Below are 27862 nucleotides of genomic sequence, written 5' to 3'. Positions count from 1 at the left end.
CTTTCCTCACCCCACTCAAGTTCTTCCTCTTTCTGTCATTTACAGGTCGCCACTTGGTCACTGCAGACACTATGGTGAGATGAATGAGAGAGAGAGAGAGAGGGAGAGACACACAGTTTGGTTGAATGAACATTGATGTGAGTTTATATCTGCAGGTGTTGAATGTTTCTATTTTAATCAAGTGTTCCTTAGCTTTAATGGAAAACTTTTCTTGTAAATGTGTGAATGAGACAATGTTTTTCAGTGTTGTATGTTATTGCATGATGCTATTTGAATCGTTGTCAGATGAGAAGACTTCAAAAGTTTTGCTTGTTCTTGATCTGCATTTAAAACATTTCATAAATTGACTGAATATTGTTTTGCAGTGTTTGGTGTGCAAATGCAATTAAGTGCAACATGTTTGTGTTGAAGTACAATGCCGTACAGTGTATTGACAGAAGAATTAGAATATTTTTTGTGTGTGTGTGACAATGTCTGTCAGAGAATCAGTGATAGAGCGAGGGAGAAAGACTGAGGGTAGCGATATAGAGATATTGCTGTGTAGCTGAATAAGGAGAGATTGGAGGGAAAGCAGCTGCAATATTACTCTCGGAACTGTTACAGTTCTGTGTGTTGTCTGTGTGCTGTCTGCCTGTTGTCTGTGTGTTGTCTGTGTGAGAAACAGTGTCTATTAAGGGTCTCTGCATATCGTGTTAAATGTAGAGTGTCAAGTGTGATTTACTGAGGTTATAGTGCAATGAATGCTAAGCGAGAGGTGGGGCTGTATTTCCTGCAGTGCCAATAAGTATTTATAGCTTCATTTAATATTTTTTACAGTATGTGAAACTGAAAACCTTGGCATTCTTTCATTTGACATATTACTGTGATGAAGCAGCAAACTACTGTAGCTGGTGGTGGTGGGAATTCAACAGCAGAGTAAACCCCTTCAGGGAAGTACCGGTAGGTCAGTAGGAAAGAAGTTAGAAATATGAAGGTGAATAAACAGGTTGATAAATTAGAATTCGAAAGGTAAATAAACAGGGTGATAATGGGCAAACAGAGAGAGAGAGAGGGGTGAAAGCGGGGTCATAGGGGTATACTACAAAGCAGGTTGAGGAGTTAGTGAGGTAACTTTGATCAAATTAGTTCAACTCGAGATAACAGGTCATACGAAAGTGGCTCATCTTTTAGCCAGGTACATTCTTATGGCAACGAATCCTTCAGATCTAACCTGCTCCGGGGGAGGCTAACTCACGGCTAACTCCATTTACCATGAATGAAATTATTTAGCTGCGAGTTGAGGACCGATTACATCAGCTGCCCTCCCTCTTGCAAAGATTGCGTCACCATCCCCTTAATTTGAGGCAGACGACTGATTAAACATTTTATTCATTTGGTAATGACAGACTGCATTTTAAATTTAACGGACAGTAACACTTTTGTACACGTGCCTGAAAATGTATTGTTCGCGGGTTTTTGAGCTACTCCTAAATTGCACCGCGGCCGCCCTGGCATTTTTCTGAGAAATATATATTTCACCGTGACCTACTGCTGCTTACTATCAGGCAGTGAGGCAGCCTGTTGCAGAGTGTGTGAGTGGTGGGGAGGAGAGGGAAAGAGGGGTGTGTGTGTTGAGATTGAGCGCTGCAGCTGAGTGATTTGAGTGAGCCGAGACAAAGCAGAACGCGCGCATGTCGTGTCAACCTTTTACCTGTTGTAGGTCAGATTGTCATTATTGAGACAACCTACTGTTTTTCCAACAGTTTTTCCATAAAACATATTAACGCGCTAGAACTAATGCGCATCAAGAAATAACAGCGTCAAAACATAGGAAAACTACTTTAGATACATTCGCTCAGAGGTGGTTTAAACTGCATTATAAACTGGGTGGTTTGAGCCCTGAATGCTGATTGGCGTACACCACGGGTATGACAAAACATGTATTTTTACTGCTCTACTTACGTTGATAACCAGTTTATAATAGCAATAAGGCACCTTGGGGGTTTGTGGTATATGGCCAATAAACCACGGCTAAGGGCTGTATACAGGCACTCAGCGTTGCATCATTTGTAAGAACAGCCCTTAGCCTGGTATATTGGCTATATATCACACCCCCTCAGGCCTTATTGCTTAGTTATAAACTGGGTGGTTCGAGCTCTGAATGCTGATTGGCTGAAAGCTGTGGTATATCAGACCATACAAACAAATATTGGCCATATACCACTCCCCCTCAAACGTATTGCTTAATTATAATGTTGACTTTGCTTATGGAAAACCATGGAGGTTATGGAACTCCCTGATGTACTTCAGAAAAGTCCACAATGAAACTGACATTAAATGTGGAGAATGATACATTTGCATCTGTTGGTCATCAAGTAGCCTATTATTTTCTATGCTACTGTAGGCTACTGTAGCCTACCATTTGATACAAAAAATATGTTGAAATGAGGATATCACTGGAGCCATTGCAAATCAATTTGTGCCACTTGTGTAGCCTACCTGGAGCTGGCAAACGGATTTAAGAAATAGCTTATAACTTCAGTTTATTGTTGTTGTAGCCTTGTTATAATGCTATTATTAATGGCCATGTTTAGTTAATGAAATTGGAAATGATCAATTCAGTTCATATTCAGTTCATATTATTAACGTTTGATACAGTGATTAAAATAACGACCCTCAATATCTTATTCCAGCAGACTATTAAACAACAGAAAACCATGGCAAAATGTAATTACAATCATAAACCCTGATTTTAATCAGTAAGCCTAGCCTATTGAAATGATAAGCCAATTCATTGAGAACGGTTTGCAGTCTTAACATCTGGCACATAATAACAGCACAATTGCCAGAAAATAAATAAGCATCTGTACACTATTCCTGGAAACTGAAAATGGCCCAGTTCTTCCATGGCCTGCATACTCACCAGACATGTCACCCATTGAGCAAGTTTGAGATGCTCTGGATCGACGTGAAGAGGAGTGGGACAACATTCCACAGGCCACAATCAACAGCCTGATCAACTCTATACGAAGGACATGTGTCATGCTGCTCGAGGCAAAGGGTGGTCACACCAGATGGTTCTGGTTTTCTGATCCATGCCGTACCTTTTTTTTAAGGTATCTACATATCTGTATTCCCAGTCACGTGAAATCCATAGGTTAGGGCCTAATGAATTTATTTCAATTGACAGATTTTCTTATATGAACTGTAAGTAAAATCTTTGACATTGTTGCATGTTTTGTTTATATTTTTGTTCAGTGTATATTGGCCATATACCACAAACCCCCGAGGTGCCTTATTGCTATTATAAACTGTTTACCAAAGTAATTAGAGCAGTAAAATACATGTTTTATCATACCCGTGGTATACTGTCTGATATACCACAGCTGTCAGCCAATCAGCATTCAGGGCTCATACCACCCAGTCTATAACTGTAGATAGTTTATAAATGTATAGATTATAATACAATCCCTTTGATGACAGGTCTCCTTCTCTCAATTTTAGATAATTTTCTCATTAATCCTATTATATTACTCTCTTGCTCACACACACACACGTTGTACATCTCACACCTGTCCCCCACAGCTCTCTCTCAGCTCTCTCCCCAGCACCGTTGTCCCCAGCCTTCCCTCCTCTTCAGGGGGCTGTGCTACTGGGGGACCGAGGGCACGGTCCTCCAGACAGGAGGTGGCGCTGTTCCAGACCCTGCAGGAGGCTCTGAGGGAGATTGACCTGCCTGAAACACAGGACCTGCCACAGGGTGAGACCCGAGCTACGATCACCAGGCTGAAACGTTCAGGATGTGTCAGATAGAAGTGTTCCAGGCTAGAAAGACACCTCCATGTTTATTACAATCTCTATGATATTGGAGTCATGCTCTACCACCTTTCATTTCTACCTGTGACTCTCTGAACCATTGAATCCGAACAAAGCCTACAGGCCAGGTGAATCTATCACTGGATCTTAACCTGCACAGAGTCACCCAGACCATGTGAGTTTAGCACTATATGTCACTGGGTTAGCAGGTGAACAGGTGTGTCAAAGTGTGTCTGCAGACCGGAAAGGGCCAGAGGGCTGTGTGCGTGTAGGAAATGAGCTTAGATGACCTACCATATTTCTGACCCCTGTATAGTTGTTTTTGGACCTAACTACTTTCTATTTCATGAAAGGCTGAAGTACCGATGTATGGGGATTTTGACCATAATGGCAGTTCTACTGTGTTCTCTTCCAGGTATGAGTCACTCTGAGATGTGCATCTGTGTTTTGGGATCCCCACTCCCCTACCTCTCTCTGCTGTTAGAGGCAGGCCAACGGAGCCCAGGTATGGTAGCAGAACACACCCAGACAGGAAACACATCAGATATGTACAAGCAGGGTTTGTACGTTCATGAAAATCCTGGAAAATACATAGATTTTTGCAATTGTGTTTTCCATGCCAGGAAAAGTTTTGGAAAATTATCAAATCTCAAAAGGTTAGAAAAAGTCATGGAAATTATTTTAATCATTTATTTTAATGTCATTTAGGAACAGTTCTTTTTTAATAGTTGATCAATCACATAATAATCACCATATCAGCCAGGATCGGAATATGACACTTTAGCACAAGACTATTCAACTGGCAGCCCAGCTGCTAGATCCAGCCCGTGTTATTAACTTAGATTGGCCCTTTGATCAATTCTGAACATTAATATTTTTAAAAACGCTAAAATATGACATTCAGTGCCAAAATGACATGCACTATGGTGGTTGTATACTGTGTAGTGTAGTTTCTAGCGGTTTTTAGCGGTTTCTAGCATCTGTGTGGCATGTTGACAATTTTTTATTCATATAAACTTGACTCCAGCATTTGAACGGTTTAATTAAGCGACAAAATATTATGCTCACAATTAACTTCTTTTTTTTTTTTTTACATCTGGCCCAATAAGAATATAGCTGAATAGCCTTGCTTTAGTGCGTACTTGTAACGATGTGCGCTGAGAGTTGGGAAGCAAGTTCAAGGAGTGAGTGTTTTAATAAATAAACACAACATAATACAAAATAAGAAACACGAACAACGCACAGACATGGAACAGAAACAATAACACCTGGGGAAGGAACCAAAGGGAGGGACATATAAAGGGAAGGTAATCAGGGAGGTGATGGAGTCCAGGTGAGTCTGATGATGCGCAGGTGCGCGTAACGATGGTGACAGCTGTGCGCCATAACGAGCAGCCTGGTGACTTAGAGGCCGGAGAGGGAGCACACGTGACAGTACTGTATGTGTGTGCGCGCATCACCTACATGTGTGCGAGTGGGCGGTTGCTCAAGGATATTGTAGCAGCAGGTAGGCCTAGACCAGGGGTCTCCAACCCTGTTCCTAGAGAACTACTGTCCTGTAGGTTTTCACTCCAACCCTAATCCATCACACCTGATTGTAATAATTAGCTGGTTTATAAGTTGAAATCAGGTTAGTTACAACTGGTGTTGGAGAGAAAACCTACAGGAGAGTAGCTCTCCAGGAACAGGGTTGGAGAGCCCTGGCCTAGACTATAAAATATGATAGAAAACAGATTAAATAGGTAGCCAATTCAAAATATATATTGTAGCCAGGCTAGTTATCTTTATAGTTAACTGTTTAGTTATTATTAGCATGTATTCATGTCTTCATCATGTCCAAAAACATTCCACTGACACTCGCGAATAACGATTTAAATGATTAATATAAACTATTATTTTTTGCGAAACTAACGATTCATTTCGCCATTGTATTAGTTGGGATTCTGTTTAATCGCGGTGAATCAAATCATATGAATCGTGAAAAGTAATTTTAGGAAAACATATTAGATTTAGCATTTCTTTTGGATTAAGTGGCTTCAACTTGTTTTGTAGATACTTCCAGTTGATTTAGGCATCCATTGTATGGGACATTGCAACATCAATAGATGCTAGTCAGCCTGCAAAGTAGCCTGGGCAGCCGCTAGTGGGCTTTATGGATCTACACTATCGTCTGGGCTTGATGTGCACAGCTAGCAATACACTGTTTGTGTTTGAGCAGGGCTGGATCAAAATCCTGCACACCCAGTAGCTGTCCAGACTGAGGGTTGACCACATGTGTTTTATGAAGTTGCCTAACAGGCTACATGGCATCAGAGAGCAGCCAGCAGCCAGTGTCAATACCACATTTATGATTACTTTTTTATATGTATGTAGAGACTCCGCCAATTGTTGGTCATGGAAATTTGGTTAAAAGTCATGAAATTCCATCTGTCGAAATGTCAAAACAAAATAAAAATGTGGTCACCGTTTTTGGGGGTATGAACCCTATAATCACTTCCAATAAGTACCAGTACGCACTTGCCGGTCTGACAGTAAATCAATGTAAAAGCCTGTTTGGCTAGAGCATCGGCCAAAACATATAACTTTACCTTTCAAAGTATGTGCCAAAGTGTTTTCCAAGAGGTCTTCCAAGTGTCCCTTAGTGCCTAACAGAATGGTGTTAGATTGTACATGGTTTTCTTATCAAACTATGGACCTTAACACTTTACCTTGTCAGATCACCAGTAAAATACACTATACATAAAAAAATATGTGGACACCCATTCACATTAGTAGATTTGGCTATTTCAGCCACACCCGATGCGGAGAGGTGTATAAAATCGAGCACAAAGCCATGCAATCTCCATAGACAAACATTGTCAGTAGAATGGCCTTACTGAAAAACTCAGTGACTTTCAACCTGGCACCATCATAGAATGCCACCTATCCAACAAGTCAGTTTGTCAAATGTCTTCCCTGCTAGAGCTGTCCCGGTCAACTGTAAGTGCTGTTATTGTGAAGTGGAAACGTCTTGGAGCAACAACAGCTAAGCCGTGAAGTGCTAGGCCACACAAGCTAACCGAACAGGATCGCTGAAGTGAGTAGCGTGTAAAAAATGTCTGTCCTCGGTTGCAAGACTCACTACCAAGTTCCAAACGGCCTCTGGAAGCAACATCAGCACAAGAACTGTTCGTCGGAAGCTTCATGAAATGGGTTTACATGGCTGAGCAGCCGCACACAAGCCTAGGATCACCATGCGCAATGCCAAGCGTCGGCTGGAGTGGTGTGAAGCTTCATGGTTCAGACTCCTTAGTTCCAGTAAAGTGAAATATTAACGCTACAGCATACAATGACATTCTAGACGATTCTGTGCTTCCAACTTCATGGCAACAGCTTGGGGAAGGCCCTTTCCTGTTTCAGAATGACAATGCCCCTGTGCACAAGCGAGAACATTCAGAAGTTTAAAAAAATTAAATTGTTGTTGAAGTTTTTCGATTTGTCGAGATCGCGTGGAAGAACTTGATTGGCCTGCACAGAGCCCTGACCTCAACCCCATCAAACAACTTTGAGATGAATTGGAACGCTGACTGCAAGCCAGGCCTAATCGCACAACATCAGTGCCCAACCTCACTAATGCTCTAGTGGCTGAATGGAAGCAAGTCCCTGCAGCAATGTTCCAACATCTACTAGAAAGCCTTCCCAGAAGAGTGTAGGCTGTTATAGCAGCAAAGGGGGGACCAACTCCATATTAATGCCCATGATTTTGGAATGAGATGTTCGACAAGCAGGTGTCCACATACTTTTGGTCATGTAGTGTATATATTGGAATGGCAATCTTTTTATGGGATTCATTAGTGTCATTATCAAATTACATAATCGCCTTCTAGAGAAAAACTCTTGAGTCTAACAGTAATAGCTCTAATTTTAGCCTGTTGGCCAACGGGTTGAGGTGAAAGCTCACTAGTGCAGGTTGACATTTCATTAGAATGTCACTCCCCTTCTTGACTCTTTTTATATATAAATAGCAGACATGGGCAGAAAATAGTTGCATTTTGTACTTTACAGTATGTGTTTATTTGTAGTTTATTTGAAAATACTGAGGTAGTTGAATATAGTCTATAGAGTTTCAACTAAAAGGCAACTATTTTCTGTGATATTCAAATGCAGGTCTCAGAAAAACAAATAATAGTTGAAGGTATTTGAATATATGCAAGTTATTTGAGAAAAATATATAAATATATTTGATGGCTGCCAAATATTTGACGAGGAACCAAATACTACAATAGCAGGGTTCCCCAACTGGTGGCCCAGTGATATTATTTGGCCCCCCAAAGTGTTATGAGCGTAAAAATAAAATACACTTTTGTTGGACATACATTTTTTTTTTTTTTACTCCAGCAAATCAGCTCCAACTGATTTTAAGGGGGACATGGTATCACCTCAACATTAGATTAGACAACTTTTGCAGCTTCAAAATGACTTACAAATATATTTTCATGAGTGACATAAGGTTATATAGTAACACTTAACATCAAGTTTTTATACATGTGTAGTAACTTAGTGATTTATTACAATCGCAACATTACTGTTACATAGGACTTTGGAAATTGCTTTATTGTTGCATAATAATGGAATTATTACATAAGTGGAATAAGGAACAGTCACTATTCCTCTTGTGTACAGTAGTTACTAAAACTTTAAGCTCATTGCTATGCAATTAAAATACAATTACCAAAGTATTACATAACAACATGTTAAAATGTTGCTTCAAAAATAATTACAGTTTTATAACAGTTTGATTTGGCAATATAGTGATATATTCTTATATATTGTACAATGAGGAATTCAACTACAATTCAACTACAAAATACTAGTCTTCTCCCATTTTTTAACATTGCCCCCACTATGGTTGCACATTTGGGGAATATTCAGGAAGTGCAAACTTTCCGTGGGAATTAACAGGAATATATGGGAATTAATGAGAATATATGGGAATTAACGGAAATATGTGCAAATTAATATTAATACCATTTAAATGGAGATGTTTTTTGCATTGGATATATTTACCATATCATATGGAGACAGAAACATAAACCTTTTACCGTATCATAAGTTGACATAAATGCAAATGATTAAATCCTTCCAATAGAAATACAAATGTAAAAAATTCGTTACGAATTGAACTTTAATTAAATGAGTTGACTCCTCACATGGGATGATTTCACTGAACAACAAAAGAAAGGGAATACTGAATGATCCACAATGATCCATCGCATCTCCCCAAAAAGTTTTCAACATACATCTGTAAAACGATAGTCCAGAAACTAAAGCGTTGGTTTTCTTCCTCTCAGGCTTCCATGTCTTCTCCCTGGACCTCCTCAATGTCCAACTCTTGAACATCAGACTCTGAGGCCTCATCTTCACTGTCACTTTCCAACCTTGTTGATGGCTTGTAGTCAGACTCACAAAGCCTCAAATTTGCCAGGATGGACATACATTTTTAAATCTTTGTATTGGTCAGCCTGTTGCGTGCTTTGGTGTGTGTGTTCCCAAACAAGGACCAGTTGCGCTCTGAGGACGGCTGATGTTGGTGGGATTTGGAGGATGATGGAGGCAACAGGGGAAAGCGCCTCAGATTCACAAAGTCCCTTCCACCAGGTGGCTGATGAGATAAGTTGGCACAACTGCCATATTGCATCTCCATCCCAAAACCCTTGCTTGGAAGTGTATTTCACCAGACTGTCAAAAACCTTGCCCTCATCCAGGCTAAGGTGGCGAGACACGGTAGTGATGATAGCATAGGCCTTGTTGATCTCTGCACCAGACAGGATGCTCTTGCCAGCATACTTGGGGTCCAAGTGTGTATGGGCATCAGGCAGAAGTCTTCACGCTTTTTGATGTATTTCAGAACTGCAGTTTCCTCTGCTTGGAGCAACAATGAAGTGGGCAGGGCAGTACGGATTTCTTCTCTTACATCTGCAAGCAGAGTCTGAACATCAGACAGGATGGCATTGTCTCCCTCAATCCGTGCAATGGCTACTGCTATAGGTTTCAGGAGTTTCAGGCTGCTTACCACTCTCTCACAAAATACATCATCCAGGAGGATCCTCTTGATGGGGCTGTCCATATCGGCAGACTGTGATATGGCCACTTCTTGGAGATACTCCTTCCCCTCCAGGAGACTGTCAAACATGATGACAACCCCACCCCGGTGGGTGTTGCTGGGCAGCTTCAATGTGGTGCTCTTATTTTTCCCACTTTGCTTGGTGAGGTAGATTGCTGCTATAACTTGATGACCCTTCACATACCTAACCATTTCCTTGGCTCTCTTGTAAAGTGTATCTATTATTTTCAGTGCCATGATGTCCTTGAGGAGCAGATTCAATGCATGAGCAGCACAGCCAATGGGTGTGATGTGAGGGTAGGACTCCTCCACTTTAGACCAAGCAGCCTTCATGTTTACAGCATTGTCTGTCACCAGTGCAAATACCTTCTGTGGTCCAAGGTCATTGATGACTGCCTTCAGCTCATCTGCAATGTAGAGACCGGTGTGTCTGTTGTCCCTTATGTCTGTGCTCTTGTAGAATACTGGTTGAGGAGTGGAGATGATGTAGTTAATTATTCCTTGCCCACGAACATTCGACCTTTCGAGATGATTGCAATACAGTCTGCTTTCTCTATGATTGTCTTGACCTTCACTTGACCTCTGTTGTACTCTGCATCCAGCAAATGTGTAGATAAAGCATGTCTGGTTGGAGGGGTGTATGCTGGGCAAAGAACATTCAGAAATCTCTTCCAATACACATTGCCTGTGAGCATCAGAGGTGAACCAGTTGCATACACAGCTTGAGCAAGACATCCATCAGCATTTCTCTGACTACGTTCCTCCATTGACTCAAAAAAGGATGACCATGAGCTGTTGCTATCTGATTCATAATTTTCACCTCGAATAGAAGTAGAGGGACTTTTGTCAGAGGTTTCTTGTTGTGAGCGCTGAGGGAACTTTATGCACTTGGCCAGATGATTCTGCATCTTTGTTGCATTCTTCATATATGATTTGGCACAGTATTTGCAAATATACACAGCTTTTCCTTCTACATTAGCTGCAGTGAAATGTCTCCACACATCAGATAGTGCCCATGGCATTTCCCTGTAATGATTAGAAACAAATTAGTAAAAAACAAACAAATACAATTTAATGTACAAATAAATAGTTAAGCAGTTGATTAAACAACTAATTTGTAAGATACATGTTTTAAAATGAAACATCTATGGAAGCAGGTGAATTAACTAAGTGTTACTGAGATTGCTAACAGTAACAAAATATGGCTATTACGTGTCAAAAGGAAACAATATATCCAAAAACTGCCGACTTGTATCAACTACAGCCAAGGTAGGTGGGAAATAATGTTAGTTTGTATACTAAATAAACTATCCCTTTAAAGATGTGTTTGAAACAAGATCACTTCCCCTCAGATGGACAAAGAGTATCAAAGTTGTTTTTGCTAAGCATCCAACTTGCTGTTTGCAATGTTTGCAAATGGCTTTGAATATCGCTGCAGTATTTTCAGTGGCATTAATTAATCAAATAAATTGCAGCTTTCAACCTTTTCAAACCAAACTTTATTGGTCACATACACATGGTTAGCAGATGTTAATGTGAGTGTAGTGAAATGCTTGTGCTTCTAGTTCTGACAATGCAGTAATATCTAACAAGCAATATAACAAATTCACAACAACTACCTTATACACACACAAATGTAAGGGATGAATAAGAATATGTACATATAAATATATGGATGAGTGATGGCCGTGCGGCATAGGCAAGATGCAGTAGATGGTATAGAACAGTATATGAGATGAGTGATGTAGGAAATGTAAACATTATTAAAGTGCCGTTATTTAAAGTGACTAATGATAGGCATAGGCAAGATGCAGTAGATGGTATAGAACAGTATATATATATGAGATGAGTGATGTAGGAAATGTAAACATTATTAAAGTGCCGTTATTTAAAGTGACTAATGATAGGCATAGGCAAGATGCAGTAGATGGTATAGAACAGTATATATATATATATGAGATGAGTGATGTAGGATATGTAAACATAATTAAAGTGCCGTTATTTAAAGTGACTAATGATAGGCATAGGCAAGATGCAGTAGATGGTATAGAACAGTATATATATATGAGATGAGTGATGTAGGATATGTAAACATAATTAAAGTGGCGTTATTTAAAGTGACTAATGATAGGCATAGGCAAGATGCAGTAGATGGTATAGAACAGTATATACATATGAGATGAGTGATGTAGGAAATGTAAACATTATTAAAGTGCCGTTATTTAAAGTGACTAATGATAGGCATAGGCAAGATGCAGTAGATGGTATAGAACAGTATATATATATATATGAGATGAGTGATGTAGGATATGTAAACATAATTAAAGTGCCGTTATTTAAAGTGACTAATGATAGGCATAGGCAAGATGCAGTAGATGGTATAGAACAGTATATATATATGAGATGAGTGATGTAGGATATGTAAACATAATTAAAGTGGCGTTATTTAAAGTGACTAATGATAGGCATAGGCAAGATGCAGTAGATGGTATAGAACAGTATATACATATGAGATGAGTGATGTAGGATATGTAAACATAATTAAAGTGGCGTTATTTAAAGTGACTAATGATAGGCATAGGCAAGATGCAGTAGATGGTCCCGGCTTTGATGCACCTGTACTGACCTCGCCTTCTGGATGATAGCGGGGTGAACAGGCAGTGGCTCGGGTGGTTGTTGTTCTTGATGATCTTTTTGGCCTTCCTGTGACATCGGGTGCAGGAAGTGCTGTAGTGGCATGTTGAAAGAGTCATACAGAAGTTGAGCATCACAACGTATTTATACATATCTGTACAAAATATCATTTGTTTTTGTTTGACTTGATAATGTACACCTGGGGCAATGGTCATTCAGGAGAATGGACATTTACAGAATGTTCAGATAGAAATGTATTGTGTAGATCAATTGACTGTCAGATTGGAATAGTATAGGAGATTGTGTTTGCTATTCATTCTGTTTCTATCTTCCAACATACCGTTCCAGATACAACCCTGCCATTAGTTGAAGGCAGGCAATCCAATAGTTTCTGAAAAGTAGTCACTTCCACAGATCTATATATATATATATATATATATATATATATATATATATATATTATTTTTATTTTTATTTTTTATTATTTTTTTACATTTTTTTAAGTAGTTGCTTTCTGAGGTCTGTATTCAAAAAGTTTTGAAAAGTAGTAATTTTTTGGGATCTGTATTCAAATAGTTGTACACTCTTAGAAAAATCGGTTCCAAAAGGGTTCTTCGTCTGTCCCCATAGGAGAACCCTTTTTGTTTCTAGGAAGAACCCTTTTTTTTGTGATCAACATTTTATTTTTATTTCACAATATACAACACACAAGGCCGGATCACTTTACAAATACTAGCCAACATGACAACATTAACATTCAATACAACTATTTACATACTGTCAGGAGTCAATTATATGAGTGCACAATATGACATTTACAGAAAGGAAGTAAGAGTTTACAATAAAACATTCCATTTTATTCTCAGATAGCAACAAAAAAAATGTAAGATCGTAGGCGCTTCCAAAGTAACGGTTTGTTCCCCCCCAAAATAGTTACTTTCCACAAAGCTTAGTTAAAACTATAATTATCCCAGGTATGATAAATAGTCATTCTCCTGCCTGCTTTGTCCCTCTGTTAGGACCAATAACAGATTAAAACACTTTACTCCAACATTGAAGTGGGAACAAGTGGTAAAAAAAATAGTTGTTACATGTGGCACGATCATCTTTATGACTTTTGACCTTTTTCTATGGAAATATGTCAATGATATTTCCAATCTCGTTTTCTAGGTACATCGGCCCTATGCCAAACACAGGATGTCCAGCACCCCTCTATAATCCTTCCCTCCCTCCCTCCCTCCCTCCCTCCCTCCCTCCCTCCCTCCCTCCCTCCCTCACTCACTCACTCACTCCCCCTCTTCTCGCTCTCTCTCTTACACCTTTCCAATTTCTCTCTACCTCACTTCCCCCATCACCCACTCCTACTGTTCCTCCCTTCTTCTCTCTCTCTCATTTACCTCTTTCACATCCCCCTCCTCTCTCTCTCTCTCTCTTTAGGAGATGCTCTCCTGTGTCTCTGTCCGTCCTGGCTCTCTCGCTCCTCCTCCTCCCTCCTGGTCCACAAGGCTGTCACCTTTGACCTTGGAGGGCGCACTTTCTTATCCAACTTCAACCCGCCTCGCAGGGTCACCTACTTCCTGTCATCTGACCCGTGGGCTAAGGAGGAAATGACCCGAGAGACAGACTGCCCAAGCGGAGGTTCTGGAGCACTGGGTCAGTTCTGGGGGAATGTTCTGACCACCAGGGTTCTGCTGCAGAAGGCCAAGATCCACTGCCCCCCAACCCTGGCCCTTCTGTTACCACCCGGGCAGATGAGGCTGGAGGAGGGCAGGACAGGAGGGGTGGAGGTGGTGCACCTGGAAATGGGGGCGGAGGAAGGGATGAACTCTGTCCGAAACAAGGTGGACACTTTCCTGGAGTCTGAGAACATGAGGGGATCAGAGAGGGTATGTCCTGTTTGTTAAAGAATTCAGTCAGCCTTTATGTAAAAGTACACAAAGCTTTCCTTTCTCTCTGTGCCTAGGTGGTGCTCAGGTGCAGTGGGGGGAGGTTCGTGGGCGAGGCAACCTCACCCCCTGTCTACCTGTCCAGGAACAGCAAGGATGAGGTCTGGGCCAAGGTGAGTTATCTCCTGCCCCAGCTCCTCTCTGGCGAGGCAGTGCTGCTGGAGGCCTACTGCTCCCCACTGAAGCCTGGGCCACGGGTACAGGACCGCACCTGGGAACAGTACACTGGTGAGGGCTTTAGTAAGGATGGATGAGTGTAGTTTGATGTTTGAGGACCTTGTTTTCATGCGTATTTGTATGTGGTCTTCATATGACATTGAACTTGTAAAGACTCTCTAACTACTTTCAATGTAATGTACTACGACCATTACTAAAGATGGTCCTCTCCATCTCTGTTGTAATGAGGTAGTTGTTGTGTGTCTGTGTGTCTGTCAGACTGCAGGCCTCAGGTTCCAGACCTGTCCTTCAGACTGTGTGCCATAGTAACTCGCTCACCTCTGGACCTGCCTCTCCTCTACAAGGTGAGAGTAAGAGAGAGAGAACGAGAGAGAACGAGGTAGGAGAGAAAAATGAAATGTTGACTATGTGCATCATGAAAACGTTGTTGTATGACTAGCAGCAGCTTTTTGACCCTTGTCTTCGCATTGTGTTTACCATGTATTTGCATTGACCCTCAATACTGTAAACGTATAGCTGAGTGTACGAAACGTTAAGAACACCTGCTTTTTCCATGACAGACTGACCAGGTGAATCCAGGTGAAAGCTATGATCCCTTGTTGATGTCACTTGTTAAATCCACTTCAGTCAGTGTAGATGAAGGGTAGAGACAGGTTAAAGAAGGATTTTTAAGCCTTGAGGCAATTGAGACATGGATTGTGTTTGTGTGGCATTTAGAGGGTGAATGGTCAAGACAAAAGATTGAAGTGCCTTTCAATGGGGTATGGTAGTAGGTGCCAGGCGCACCAGTTTGTCTCAAGAACTGTAGCGCTGCTGGGTTTTTCACGCTCAACAATTTCAAGAATGGTCCAGCACCCAATGGACATCCAGCCAACTTGACACAACTGTGGGAAGCATTGGAGTCAACATGGGCCAGCATCCCTGTGGAACGCTTTCGACACCTTGTTGAGTCCATGCCCTGACGAATTGAGGCTGTTCTGAGGGCAAAGGGGATGCAACTCAAGATTAGGAAGGTGTTCTTAATGTTTTGTACACTCAGTGTATTTGTATATAGCTCTGTAAAATGTTGATGTTGTCTCCTCTTCAACATTATGGTAAAATGTAGATTTAAATAGACATACCCAAAAGTAATACTTTTTAATGACATGGTCATTAACAATAACGAGCAATGCTGCATAGTTTTCTGGTCCTTTTTTTATCAATAGCTGAGGTGTACTGTACATAGTACAAATAATATGAAAATATATGATTTATATAATTTTTTTCCTATTAGGGCTTGAAATGACTTAAATGCTTTCTAAACATAGTAACAACCAAATTCTAAATGACTTACTATAAGATTTCACATTTCTGATAACTGTAAAATAAATATGATCATATTTAGTGACAGTACAAATTTGGCCCCATTTCATATAACTGACGACGGAGAATTTTCTGCCAAGTGTCCTCTGAGCGACTTACAGACGCCATTTAAATGTCTGCAGAATCAACCGTCTGTGACCAAGAGAAAGTGGTCGTGTATGAATTCTACAAAATTATTTTGTATTTTTTCATGGTGAGAGTGCTACATCTGGCTGAGAATATCACAGTGAGATGAAACTACAGCAGTTGTATTCGCCAGACTGTCCCCTTTAATATGTCGTCTACAAGGAAATCGATTATTTGTCTGGATAGGCCAGAACATGTGACATGTCACTCCCTATGCAAATGTATGAAACCTGACACTTTAAGTCAGCTCGTCACTTCAAGCCAACCTGATACTTCAAGTGAGAGTGTTAGCGGAAAGAACTATAAGGAGTTGGACCCTCCGACGTTCACAGAGTGTTCTGTACACCAAAATATCAGTCAGAACCACTCAAAGTCCCCTAAATAGGGGACTTAACATCTAAGAGGTTGTCTTTAACTCGGGAATGGGAGACACATTCATGTAATAGGCCAAATACTTGAACTGAACTGTTTGTTTGAAATCAATGACCTTATCCCTAACTTCTCTTCTATCTTCTTCCTCTCCCTCTCTCTTCCTCTCACTCAGTTGGTGTGTAGAGTGGGAGTGTCCGACGACCCTCTCTCTCACAGCCACTCCCTCTCTCAGTCTTTGGAGACCACCCTATTAGAGTGTGGTTTCACTGACCCTACCATGGCAAAATCTCTCTGCCGCCTAGCACTGGACACCGCCCTGTCCTGCCTCTGTGTTGTCATGGAAACAGAGTCAAGCATGTCCGCAGAACAACGCGGTGGAGCGGGTGCCCAGACCGACATGATAGGTGTGTGTTGGTTCACTGCCAAACTTTTCCTCTAAGGCAGCATGAAGCTGTCTGAGTTGATATATGATTTAATAAAGATTACTGCAGATTACTGTTGAAGCCTATGAAAGCATGGGTATACTTATGACATCATAAGTCTCACGCTCTGTCAACACTGTCTCACTGAGCTACTATCTGACCCTTCCTCTCCATATCTCCCTCTCTACCACTCCATATCTCTCTACCCTCTCTCCTAGGCGTGGACCTCCTTTTCACCATGGATGGCTCCATCATCAGGCCTGTTATTTTGGGCCTCCATCCCTCCCTCTGTCTCCACTCCTCCTTCCAAGAGCGAGGGATGGGGATGGAGGGATGTGACAGTGGGATAGAGGGGTGGAGTAGGGGCACCCTCCTCCTCACCCCCCTCACCCGCTCCCAGTACCACCTGATGCAGGGGAAAACTGTGTTGGTGGTGGGAGCAGGAGGACACAGTAAGAAGTTCATCTGGAAAACAGCCAAACAGTACAAGCTAAAGGTGAATGTCTACATGGAGAATAACTATATAGATTAATGTAGAATAACTACACTCTTAGAAAAAATGGTGCCAAAAGGGTTCTTCAGCTGTCCCCATAAGAGAACCCTTTTTGGTTCCAGGTAGAACCCTTTTGGGTTCCATGTTGAACCCTCTGTAGAAAGGGTTCTACATGGAACCCAAAAGTGTTTTTCATAGGGTTTTCCTATGGGGACAGCCGAAGAACCCTTTAAGGTTCTAGATAGCACATTCTTTTCTAAGAGTGTAGACAGTGAAAGTGAATACATTAGATTGCCCAGCATAGACTTTTCAGCTATTTTAGAAGTGCATTTTACTGCACTGCAAAGTCCGATTAAATGGCACATTAATGGTTACTGGCTAGCTAGTTATGCTAATGTACGAATTGAACTCATTAACTTTCTCCCCTCCAATCAGATCCTGTTGGTGGACAGTGACCCTGCCCACTTCGCCTCTCAGTTGGTCGACCACTTCCTCCCCCTGCCAGACCTCCCCGACCATCGGCGTGACGACCAGCACTGCTCCCGCATCTGTGATTGGCTGTTGTCCTCCAGCCTCCACCCAGACGGTTGCGTGTGCTTCTGGGACGAATGCGTGGTGCTGACATCGCTGGTCTGTGATAGGCTGGGGCTCAGGAGCCCTCCTCCGGAGGCCATCCGCATTGCGAAGGAGAAGAGCCGCACCCACAGGCACCTCCTGGGCCTACTGAAGTCTACTGGGACTAACCTGATCAGTGTTGAGCAGCCCTCTGGTCAGCCAGATAGCCTGGTTGAGTTTAGAGAGGATGAGAGGAGAGGTAGACAGCAGAATGGCATGGTCAACATGGAAGGAGATAGCATGAGAGCTATGGCCGATTTTGACAGGGGGGATCTCTTCAATGACGCAATGGGCAAACACGACACTACCGCCCCTACCTCTTCATCCACCTCACCATCCTCTTCCTCCTCACATTCCTTTGACACTTTCCGTCCCTCTGCTCCTCTCCTCTCTCCCTCCCCTTCCTCCTATGCTGTTCCCTGTATCCATGTGGAGAGCACCCTGGATCTGGAGAAGGCAGCCAGTAGGGGGGAGGGGGGGCCTGGTGGGGCCAGTGTGGGGGTGGTGAGGTTCCCAGCGGTGATGAAGCTGGAGTACGGCGCGGGGGCGGTGGGTGTGAGGAAGGTAGGCTCTCTGGAGGAAAGTCTGGCACACTTTGAGAGGATCAGCGGGGACCTCCGCGAGGAGACAGACTACCCCGGCATCGGCCTGGGCTGGGGCAACGCCATGATCCTCATGGAGTACGTGGGAGGCACCGAGCACGACGTGGACGTGGTCCTGTTCGAGGGGAGACTGGAGGGCGCCTTTGTGTCTGACAACGGCCCCACGCGCACCCCAGCCTTCACCGAGACGGCCGCCCAGATGCCCTCAGGGCTGGCGCCGGACAAGCGTGCTCAGCTGATCCGCGCGGCACACCATGCATGCCTGGGCTGTGGCCTACGAGACGGCGTGTTCAACGTGGAGCTGAAGATGACAGAAGTGGGCCCGAGGCTCATCGAGATCAACGCCCGCATGGGCGGCTTCTACCTGTGCGACTGGATCCGTCAGCTGTACGGCGTGGACCTCCTGATGGCCGCCTTCATGGTGTCCTGTGGGGTGCGTCCCTGCCTGCCCTCAGCCACAGCCCTCCCAGCCAGAGGCCACTTTGCTGGGGTGATGGTGGTGGTGTCACGGCACCTCCAGGCCCTGAGGACCACAGCCAGCCCTGAGCGCCTGAGAGGGCTCCACCAGGAGGGGGCGTTGTGGCTGAACGAGCTGGCGGAGGAGGATGAACTGATCTCTGGTGAGTACGAGGAGCCCTTCTGTAATGTTGGGGTGAGAGATGCCCACAACGCCACCAACGCTCGCCAGCGCCTCCTCGCCCTCTGCCAAGGGCTGGGCCTGCACTGTCCTCCACGCTACGACCTGGGCTACTTCCTGTCCCATTTCAACTAGACAGGAACTCAGGGAGGAGAAGCAGGGTTTGTTCAGGAGGGTGCCACATTTACATTTTAATCACAGATCAAAATAATACAAAGAGCTGAAACAATTCCTTACTCTGCAGAATTATATATATTATATTACTGCCTGAATGTTTGTTCATAACATTGGACCCTTCTGAATAGAACCCATGTTTAGCAAGGGTGTGCTGTGTGCAGGGGTTAGTTTAGTTAGCTTAAAAGGTACATCACAGGATGAAAAAACACTCCTCACATCAAAATATAATATGTTATCTCAAAATTGCAAATTCAGGGACTAATCATTCAGGTAGCAGAACCTTTCCATTTTTAGCACTTATATTTTGGGGACCATCTCAGGAATAAAATACAAGTTTAGATAAGGTATCTTCATCAGTGATTGGGTAGAATAGGATATGGGTGTCTACCTATCTACCAGGGTTCAGGAAGTGATTTGAATTTAACATTCAAATATGGAAAAATTGCAACTTTTTCAGTTTATTGACAAGTCAAAAAAGAAATAGAGGCCCTTTGTCCAATTATTGAATTGGAATTTCAGTTTACTTCCTGAAATTAACCCCAATCCTGTTATCTATATCTACTACAGTGAGGGAAAAAAGTATTTAATCCCCTGCTGATTTTGTACGTTTGCCCACTGACAAAGAAATGATCAGTCTATCATTTTAATGGTAGGTTTATATGAACAATGAGAGACAGAATAACAAACAAAAAAATCCAGAAAAACGCATATCAAAAATTTTATAAATTGATTTGCATTTTAATGAGGAAAATAAGTATTTGACCCCCTCTCAATCAGAAAGATTTCTGGCTCCCAGGTGTCTTTTATACAGGTAACGAGCTGAGATTAGGAGCACACTCTTAAAGGGAGTGCTCCTAATCTCAGCTTGTTACCTGTATAAAAGACACCTGTCCACAGAAGCAATCAATCAATCAGATTCCAAACTCTCCACCAGGGCCAAGACCAAAGAGCTCTCCAAGGATGTCAGGGACAAGATTGTAGACCTACACAAGGCTGGAATGGGCTACAAGACCATCGCCAAGCAGCTTGGTGAAAAGGTGACAACAGTTGGTGCGATTATTCGCAAATGGAAGAAACACTAAAGAACTGTTAATCTCCCTCGGCCTGGGGCTCCATGCAAGATCTCACCTCGTGGAGTTGCAATGATCATGAGAACGGTGAGGAATCAGCCCAGAACTACACTGGAGGATCTTGTCAATGATCTCAAGGCAGCTGGGACCATAGTCACCAAGAAAACAATTGGTAACACACTACGCCGTGAAGGACTGAAATCCTGCAGCACCCGCAAGGTCCCCCTGCTCAAGAAAGCACATGTACATGCCCGTCTGAAGTTTGCCAATGAACATCTGAATGATTCAGAGGACAACTGGGTGAAAGTGTTGTGGTCAGATGAGACCAAAATGGAGGTCTTTGGCATCAACTCAACTCCCCGTGTTTGGAGGAGGAGGAATGCTGCCTATGACCCCAAGAACACCATCCCCACCGTCAAACATGGAGGTGGAAACATTACGCTTTAGGGGTCTTTTTCTGCTAAGGGGACAGGACAACTTCACCGCATCAAAGGGACGATGGGCGGGGCCATGTACCGTCAAATCTTGGGTGAGAACCTCCTTCCCTCAGCCAGGGCATTGAAAATGGGTCGTGGATGGGTATTCCAGCATGAAAATGACCCAAAACACACGGCCAAGGCAACAAAGGAGTGGCTCAAGAAGAAGTACATTAAGGTCCTGGAGTGGCCTAGCCAGTCTCCAGACCTTAATCCCATAGAAAATCTGTGGAGGGAGCTGAAGGTTTGAGTTGCCAAACGTCAGCCTCGAAACCTTAATGACTTGAAGAAGATCTGCAAAGAGGAGTGGGATAAAATCCCTCCTGAGATGTGTCTTTAAACCTGGTGGCCAACTACAAGAAACGTCTGACCTCTGTGATTGCCAACAAGGGTTTTGCCACCAAGTACTAAGTCATGTTTTGCAGAGGGGTCAAATACTTATTTCCCTCATTAAAATGCTAATAATTGTATAACATTTTTGACATGCGTTTTTCTGGATTTCTTTGTTGTTATTCTGTCTCTCACTGTTCAAATAAACCTACCATTAAAATGATAGACTGATCATTTCTTTGTCAGTGGGCAAACGTACAAAATCAGCAGGGGATCAAATACTTTTTTCCCTCACTGTAGGTTGTGGCATCAGCAGTCTACCTTACTACATCATAATGTAGTGGCTGCACACTGTGACCACATAGCAGTTGATTAATAGCCTACACACTGTGAAAACATAGTAGTTTTTTATTTATAACCTGCAAACTGTGAACACATAGCAGTTGATTAATAACATATATACCGTCAACACATAGCAGTTGATTAATAGCCTGTACACTGTGGACACATAGCAGTTGATTAACCTCTCTAGGGTAGGTGGCACCAAATCGTCCCACCTACGTAACAGCCAGTGTAATCCCGTGGCGCGTTATTCAAAAACCTTAAAAATGCAAAAACTTCAATTTTTCAAACATGTGACTATTTTACACCATTTTAAAGACAAGACTCTCGTTAATCTAACCACACTGTCCGATTTCAAAAAGGCTTTACAACGAAAGCAAAACATTAGATTATGTCAGCAGAGTACCCAGCCAGAAATAATCAGACACCCATTTTTCAAGCTAGCATATAATGTCACATAAACCCAAACCACAGCTAAATGCAGCACTAACCTTTGATGATCTTCATCAGATGACAACCCTAGGACATTATGTTATACAATACATGCATGTTTTGTTCAATCAAGTTCATATTTATATCAAAAACCAGCTTTTTACATTAGCATGTGACTAGCATTCCCACCGAACACTGCCGGTGAATTTTCTAAATTACTCACGATAAACATTCACAAAAAGCACAACAATTATTTTAAGAATTATAGATACAGAACTCCTCTATGCACTCGATATATCCGATTTTAAAATAGCTTTTCGGTGAAAGCACATTTTGCAATATTCTCAGTAGATAGCCCGGCATCACAGGGCTAGCTATTTAGACACCCAGCAAGTTTAGCACTCACCAAAGTCAGATTTACTATAAGAAAAATGTTATTACCTTTGCTGTCTTCGTCAGAATGCACTCCCAGGACTTCTACTTCAATAACAAATGTTGGTTTGGTTCAAAATAATCCATAGTTATATCCAAACAGCGGCGTTTTGTTCGTGCGTTCAAGACACTATCCGAAAGGGTAAATAAGGGTGACGAGCATGGCGCAATTCGTGACAAAAAAAATCTAAATATTCCATTACCGTACTTCGAAGCATGTCAACCGCTGTTTAAAATCAATTTTTATGCAATTTTTCTCATAAAAAAGCGATAATATTCCGACCGGGAATCTGCGTTTAGGTAAACAGACGAAAGAAAATAAAGCATTCGGTCGACTCGGGCACGCGCCTAAGCCCATAGTACTCTGATCGGCCACTTGCCAAAAGCGATAAAGTGTTTCAGCCAGAGGCTGCCTCGATATCGTTCAGCTTTTTCCCGGGCTCTGAGAGCCTATGGGAGCCGTAGGAAGTGTCACGTTATTGCAAAGATCCTCAGTCTTCAATAAAAAGAGCCAAGATAAAACACAACTTGTCAGACAGGCCACTTCCTGCATGGAATCTTCTCAGGTTTTGGCCTGCCATATGAGTTCTGTTATACTCACAGACACCATTCAAACAGTTTAGAAACTTTAGGGTGTTTTCTATCCAAAGCCAATAATTATATGCATATTCTAGTTACTGGGCAGGAGTAGTAACCAGATTAAATCGGGTACGTTTTTTATCCGGCCGTGTCAATACTGCCCCCTAGCCCTAACAGGTTATTAGCCTGAACACTGTGGACACATAGCAGTTGATTAATAGCCTGCACACTGAACACAGCCGTTGATTAATAACCTGCACACTGTGAACACAGCAGTTGATTAATAGCCTGCACACTGTGAACACAGCAGTTGAAAATTAACCTGCACACTGTGGACACATAGCAGTTGATTAATAACCTGCACACTGTGGACACAGAAGTTGATTAATAACCTGCACACTGTGAACACAGAAGTTGATTAATAGCCTGCACACTGTGAACACAGCAGTTGAAAATTAACCTGCACACAGCAGTTGATTAATAACCTGAACACTGTGGACACAGCAGTTGATTAATAACCTGCACACTGTGGACACATAGCAGTTGATTAATAACCTGAACACTGTGGACACATAGCAGTTGATTAATAACCTGCACAATGTGGACACAGCAATTGAAAATTAACCTGCACACTGTGGACACATAACAGTTGATTAATAGCCTGCACACTGTGAACACAGCAGTTGATTAATAACCTGCACACTGTGAACACAGCAGTTGATTAATAGCCTGCACACTGTGAACACAGCAGTTGAAAATTAACCTGCACACTGTGGACACATAGCAGTTGATTAATAACCTGCACACTGTGAACACAGCAGTTTATTAATAACCTGCACACTGTGAACACAGCAGTTGATTAATAGCCTGCACACTGTGAACACAGCAGTTGGAAATTAACCTGCACACTGTGGACACAGCAGTTGATTAATAACCTGAACACTGTGGACACAGCAGTTGATTAATAACCTGCACACTGTGGACACAGCAGTTGATTAATAACCTGCACACTGTGGACACAGCAGTTGATTAATAACCTGCACACTGTGGACACAGCAGTTGATTAATAACCTGCACACTGTGGACACATAGCTGTTGATTAATAACCTGAACACTGTGGACACATAGCAGTTGATTAATAACCTGAACACTGTGGACACATAGCAATACAGGGTTGGAACAGGTGGGAGAGGGAGTGATATTACACATGCAGTAGGTCAGAGTGTCATTAGCTAAGTAGTTATATGAAGGAAGAGCAGAGGAAGATTGCAGATTTTGAGGAAGGGGGTTTGAGGAGAGCAGTGGAATAGCTGGAACAGGTGGACAGGGGTGGCGATTGCAGGACCTTTTAACTCTTGGCCCAGAGGTGATGTCTGCGGGGCCAGTACGTTTGAACTTTTGGGAAAATGTAGAATTTAGGAATGCTGACTCCCATACATGTGAAGTTAGAGGTCATGTGAAAGTTCATGTCTTAATTTAAAAGGTTGAGGTGAAAGGTTGTTCCCCCAAAAATAACTCACTAACTAAAAGTGTATGGAAATGGGGATTGAATTCCACCACATATTCACACCAATTTTAACCCATAAAACAAAGTGTGTTATTTTGTTAATGGGAAATAATTTGAGGCAGTTTCACCGTTGCAATCCTCTTGACCCTGGAACATGACCTAACCTTGGCAGTTAATGTCTGTGGTGTGGCATTTGGGGTCTGGTGTCAGACTGGCCCAGTAAGCAGGGTGAAACTGAGATGCCATACGTATCCTGGCCACACCACACAACCCCCCAGACAAGGTTTACAGTGGTCAAAAGGTTGGGGATTTCCCATATCTTCTGTTTCTGACTATTTGTTTATGTATTTCTGAGGTAACATTTGTGAAAATACAGTAAACATATATTTTTTTTACCTTTATTTAACTAGGCAAGTCAGTTAAGAACAACGCTGGGCCAATTGGCTGCCTCCCAATCATGCCCAGATGTGATACAGCCTGGATTCTAACCAGAGACTGCAGTGACACCTCTTGCACTGAGATTAAGTGCCTTAGACCGCTGCACTACTCGGGAGCCGACACTTCTGACTTTTACTCAAAAAGGAGGTGTGAGAGGAAAGTTCAAGAATAAAACAACCTATCAAGATTACATCATTAAAACCAAAGAATATGTCAATGACAGTGACTAAACCAATCCAATGTTTTATTATTAAATGATTAACAATCTGTAAGGTCACACTAGTGGGCAATTTCAAAGCTGAAAAAAAACGTTGGTGTTGAGCAAGGGTTGGAACGAAAATTATTTTCCAATCATTTCGTTCTGAACAGAATCACAATGTTTTTTTGTTTCCTTCCACTGTTCCGACCAGCAAAATAATGTTCTGAACCGGTTCAAACCAAAAAAAAAATACTGGATTATATCATCCCTTTCTGTTCCTTTTTTAACCTGTGAAATCAACCGTGTTTTACATTTAGCTCATTAAATTACTTCAACAATCAGCGCGGATAGAGCAGGCAAGCTAGTTGTTTACACGCGTGATGTGCAGACAACTGTAGCTTACGGCGCAAGATGCGACTGAAATTTTGTGGGTGGGGAGAGAGCAAGAGAGGGTGGAGGAGGAGTCTGGAAGCACTGGGCATCTTGTTATGACATGCAGGATCTGATTTAGGTCCACATAATTATACCTAGGAGGAGCGGCTTCTATGGAGGAACGTTGAATGTCTTTTGAGCTAGCTAGCTAACATGCTTGTGTGCAGACCAGCACCAGAATTAAAAACACGTCTTACCTTTTTGTAGTTTATAAATCCAATGTGAAACGTGATAACTAGCATTGAAAAAGTTAATCCATTCTTATTTAGTTATTTTATGGTTTTCGGTTCTGTTACCTGAACTGGTTTCAACCACAGATACAATGTTTACAGTTACACATTGTTTTACAAATATACAGTATGCATCATAAATAATTTCACCACATGACAGCAATGGTGAACAAAGCCTTAATATTAACATGTGTTTAATCTCGGTTATCCAGAAGTAGAATTCTCTCATGAAAGTTTGTAATTTCCTGTTACGAGAAATCTGTCCACGAGAGATTAACACAGATTTAAAGGGATTTTTCTGTTGACAATAAACAATAGCTAATGTGGAAATGTATTTTCCTTAACAAAGTTTCGAAACAATAAAAATAGAACGAATATCGTGTTATGATTCAGCGACTGTTTTGATTCAAATATAATCAATTCACATTTCCTGTGTTGTGTAAAATACAATAAACATTCAAATCAACACTCTTCTGTGTTTGTTTTTATTGACAAATTGTTTAAATTAAATGACTTTATTAATGAAAATCGAACTGAAAACAGAGCTCCTATCCACCATACAAATCTCCTGTTATCTCTCTTTCATACTTTATGTATGTAACAGTTTTGCTTCCGTCCTTCTCCTCGCCCCTACCTGGGCTCAAACCAGGGACCCTCTGCACACATTGACAACAGTCACCCTCGAAGCACCCATCGCTCCACATTAGCCACGGCCTTTGAGGAGCAAGGGAAACACCTACTTCAAGGTCTCACTGTGAGTGACATCACCAATTGAAATGCTATTAGCGCACACCTCGCTAACTAGCTAGCCATTTCAGACCAGTTACACTCACCCCCCTTTTGACTTCCTCCTTTTCCGCAGTAACCAGTGATCCGTGTCACGGCACCAATGTAACAGTTTTGCTTCCGTCCTTCTCCTCGCCCCTACCTGGGCACACATTGACAACAGTCACCCTCGAAGCACCATTACCCATCGCTCCACAAAAGCCGCGGCCCTTGCCGAGCAAGGGAAACACCTACTTCAAGGTCTCAGAGCGAGTGACATCACCAATTGAAGCGCTATTAGCGCGCACCCCGCTAACTAGCTAGCCATTTCACACCGGTTATATGTAGATGGGTGATTATTACAGAAAGTGAAGCTGAGTTACTCCACAAAGAGAGACTTATTTTTTATTTCTATCGCCTGGCACTGTGAGGTGTTTTCTTCTGGACCTCTCTCTCTCCCTCTCTCTCTCTCTTGTTTTGACTCCTAGGGGCAGTCCAGTCCTGTTGCTAGTGGAGACTGTCGGAACTGCTTCAGTTCAGTTATACCTCAAACAAATCACTTCAGTGCTGAACCTTAGTGACATTTGGTTGAGGTTTTCTCTCTTTCTCAGCGCTTCCCGTTTTCATAAGTGAGTCTCAAAACAAGGCTGCAAAATGATTCCCTGTGGATGATGAACTGCACAGCAGCTGTATGTCATCAGTTGGTCAGACTTACTGTAGCAGTAATAATACAAATAGTATTATTACCTGCTGTCTCCATTACACTTTACATTACAGTGCTCTTATTAGTGTCTAATTATTCCTGTAAATTCAGTGTAAAATGTATTGTACTTACTCATTGTTGCCCTGTACCTACAGCAGTACGTACATGGTAACAATGCAATGTACGTACAGGATAACAATGAGTAATTACAATAGTTGTTACACTGAACTTACAGCTATAATTAGACAGTAATGTAAAGTGTTTCTGTATCTTTTTATCCCTCCCCACAGTCACAGCCAGATGAACTCAAGACCAGCACCTTTGAGAATGGACATTCCCATGACGACGGATAGAGGGAGGGATGGAGAGTGGGATGGAAGGAAAGAATGGGGGGATAGAGGGGATTAGGGCGGCTATGGGACAGAAGCCTCTTCATCGATTCATCAGAGGAGAGCCACAATGTCTT

General features: G+C 42.2%; 1 protein-coding gene across 1 annotated transcript; it reads left to right on the top strand.

The window, feature by feature from the left end:
* LOC106611885 (carnosine synthase 1) lies at positions 1-26394 on the top strand. The gene is made up of 9 exons (XM_014212521.3): positions 1-74; positions 3565-3739; positions 4211-4300; positions 13970-14418; positions 14496-14706; positions 14914-14999; positions 16688-16919; positions 17156-17433; positions 17866-26394. The coding sequence occupies exons 1-9, from the start codon at positions 72-74 to the stop codon at positions 19417-19419; spliced, it is 3078 nt and encodes a 1025-aa protein (XP_014067996.2). The 5' UTR covers positions 1-71; the 3' UTR covers positions 19420-26394.
* Positions 26395-27862: the final 1468 nt, after the last annotated feature.

The sequence above is a fragment of the Salmo salar genome, chromosome 09 (assembly GCF_965601325.2).
Source record: "Salmo salar chromosome 09, fSalSal1, whole genome shotgun sequence".
Classification (NCBI taxonomy): Eukaryota; Metazoa; Chordata; class Actinopteri; order Salmoniformes; family Salmonidae; genus Salmo; species Salmo salar.
The sequence above is the reverse complement of the archived record's forward strand: the minus strand, read 5'-3'. Positions and strand labels throughout refer to the sequence as shown.

What these genes read in the sequence shown, in the direction of transcription:
- LOC106611885 (XM_014212521.3), top strand. An exon ending in GGCAGGCCAACGGAGCCCAG is followed by an intron (nt 4,301 to 13,969) that starts GTATGGTAGCAG and finishes CTCTCTCTTTAG; the next exon opens with GAGATGCTCTCCTGTGTCTC. An exon ending in ACCTGCCTCTCCTCTACAAG is followed by an intron (nt 15,000 to 16,687) that starts GTGAGAGTAAGA and finishes CCTCTCACTCAG; the next exon opens with TTGGTGTGTAGAGTGGGAGT.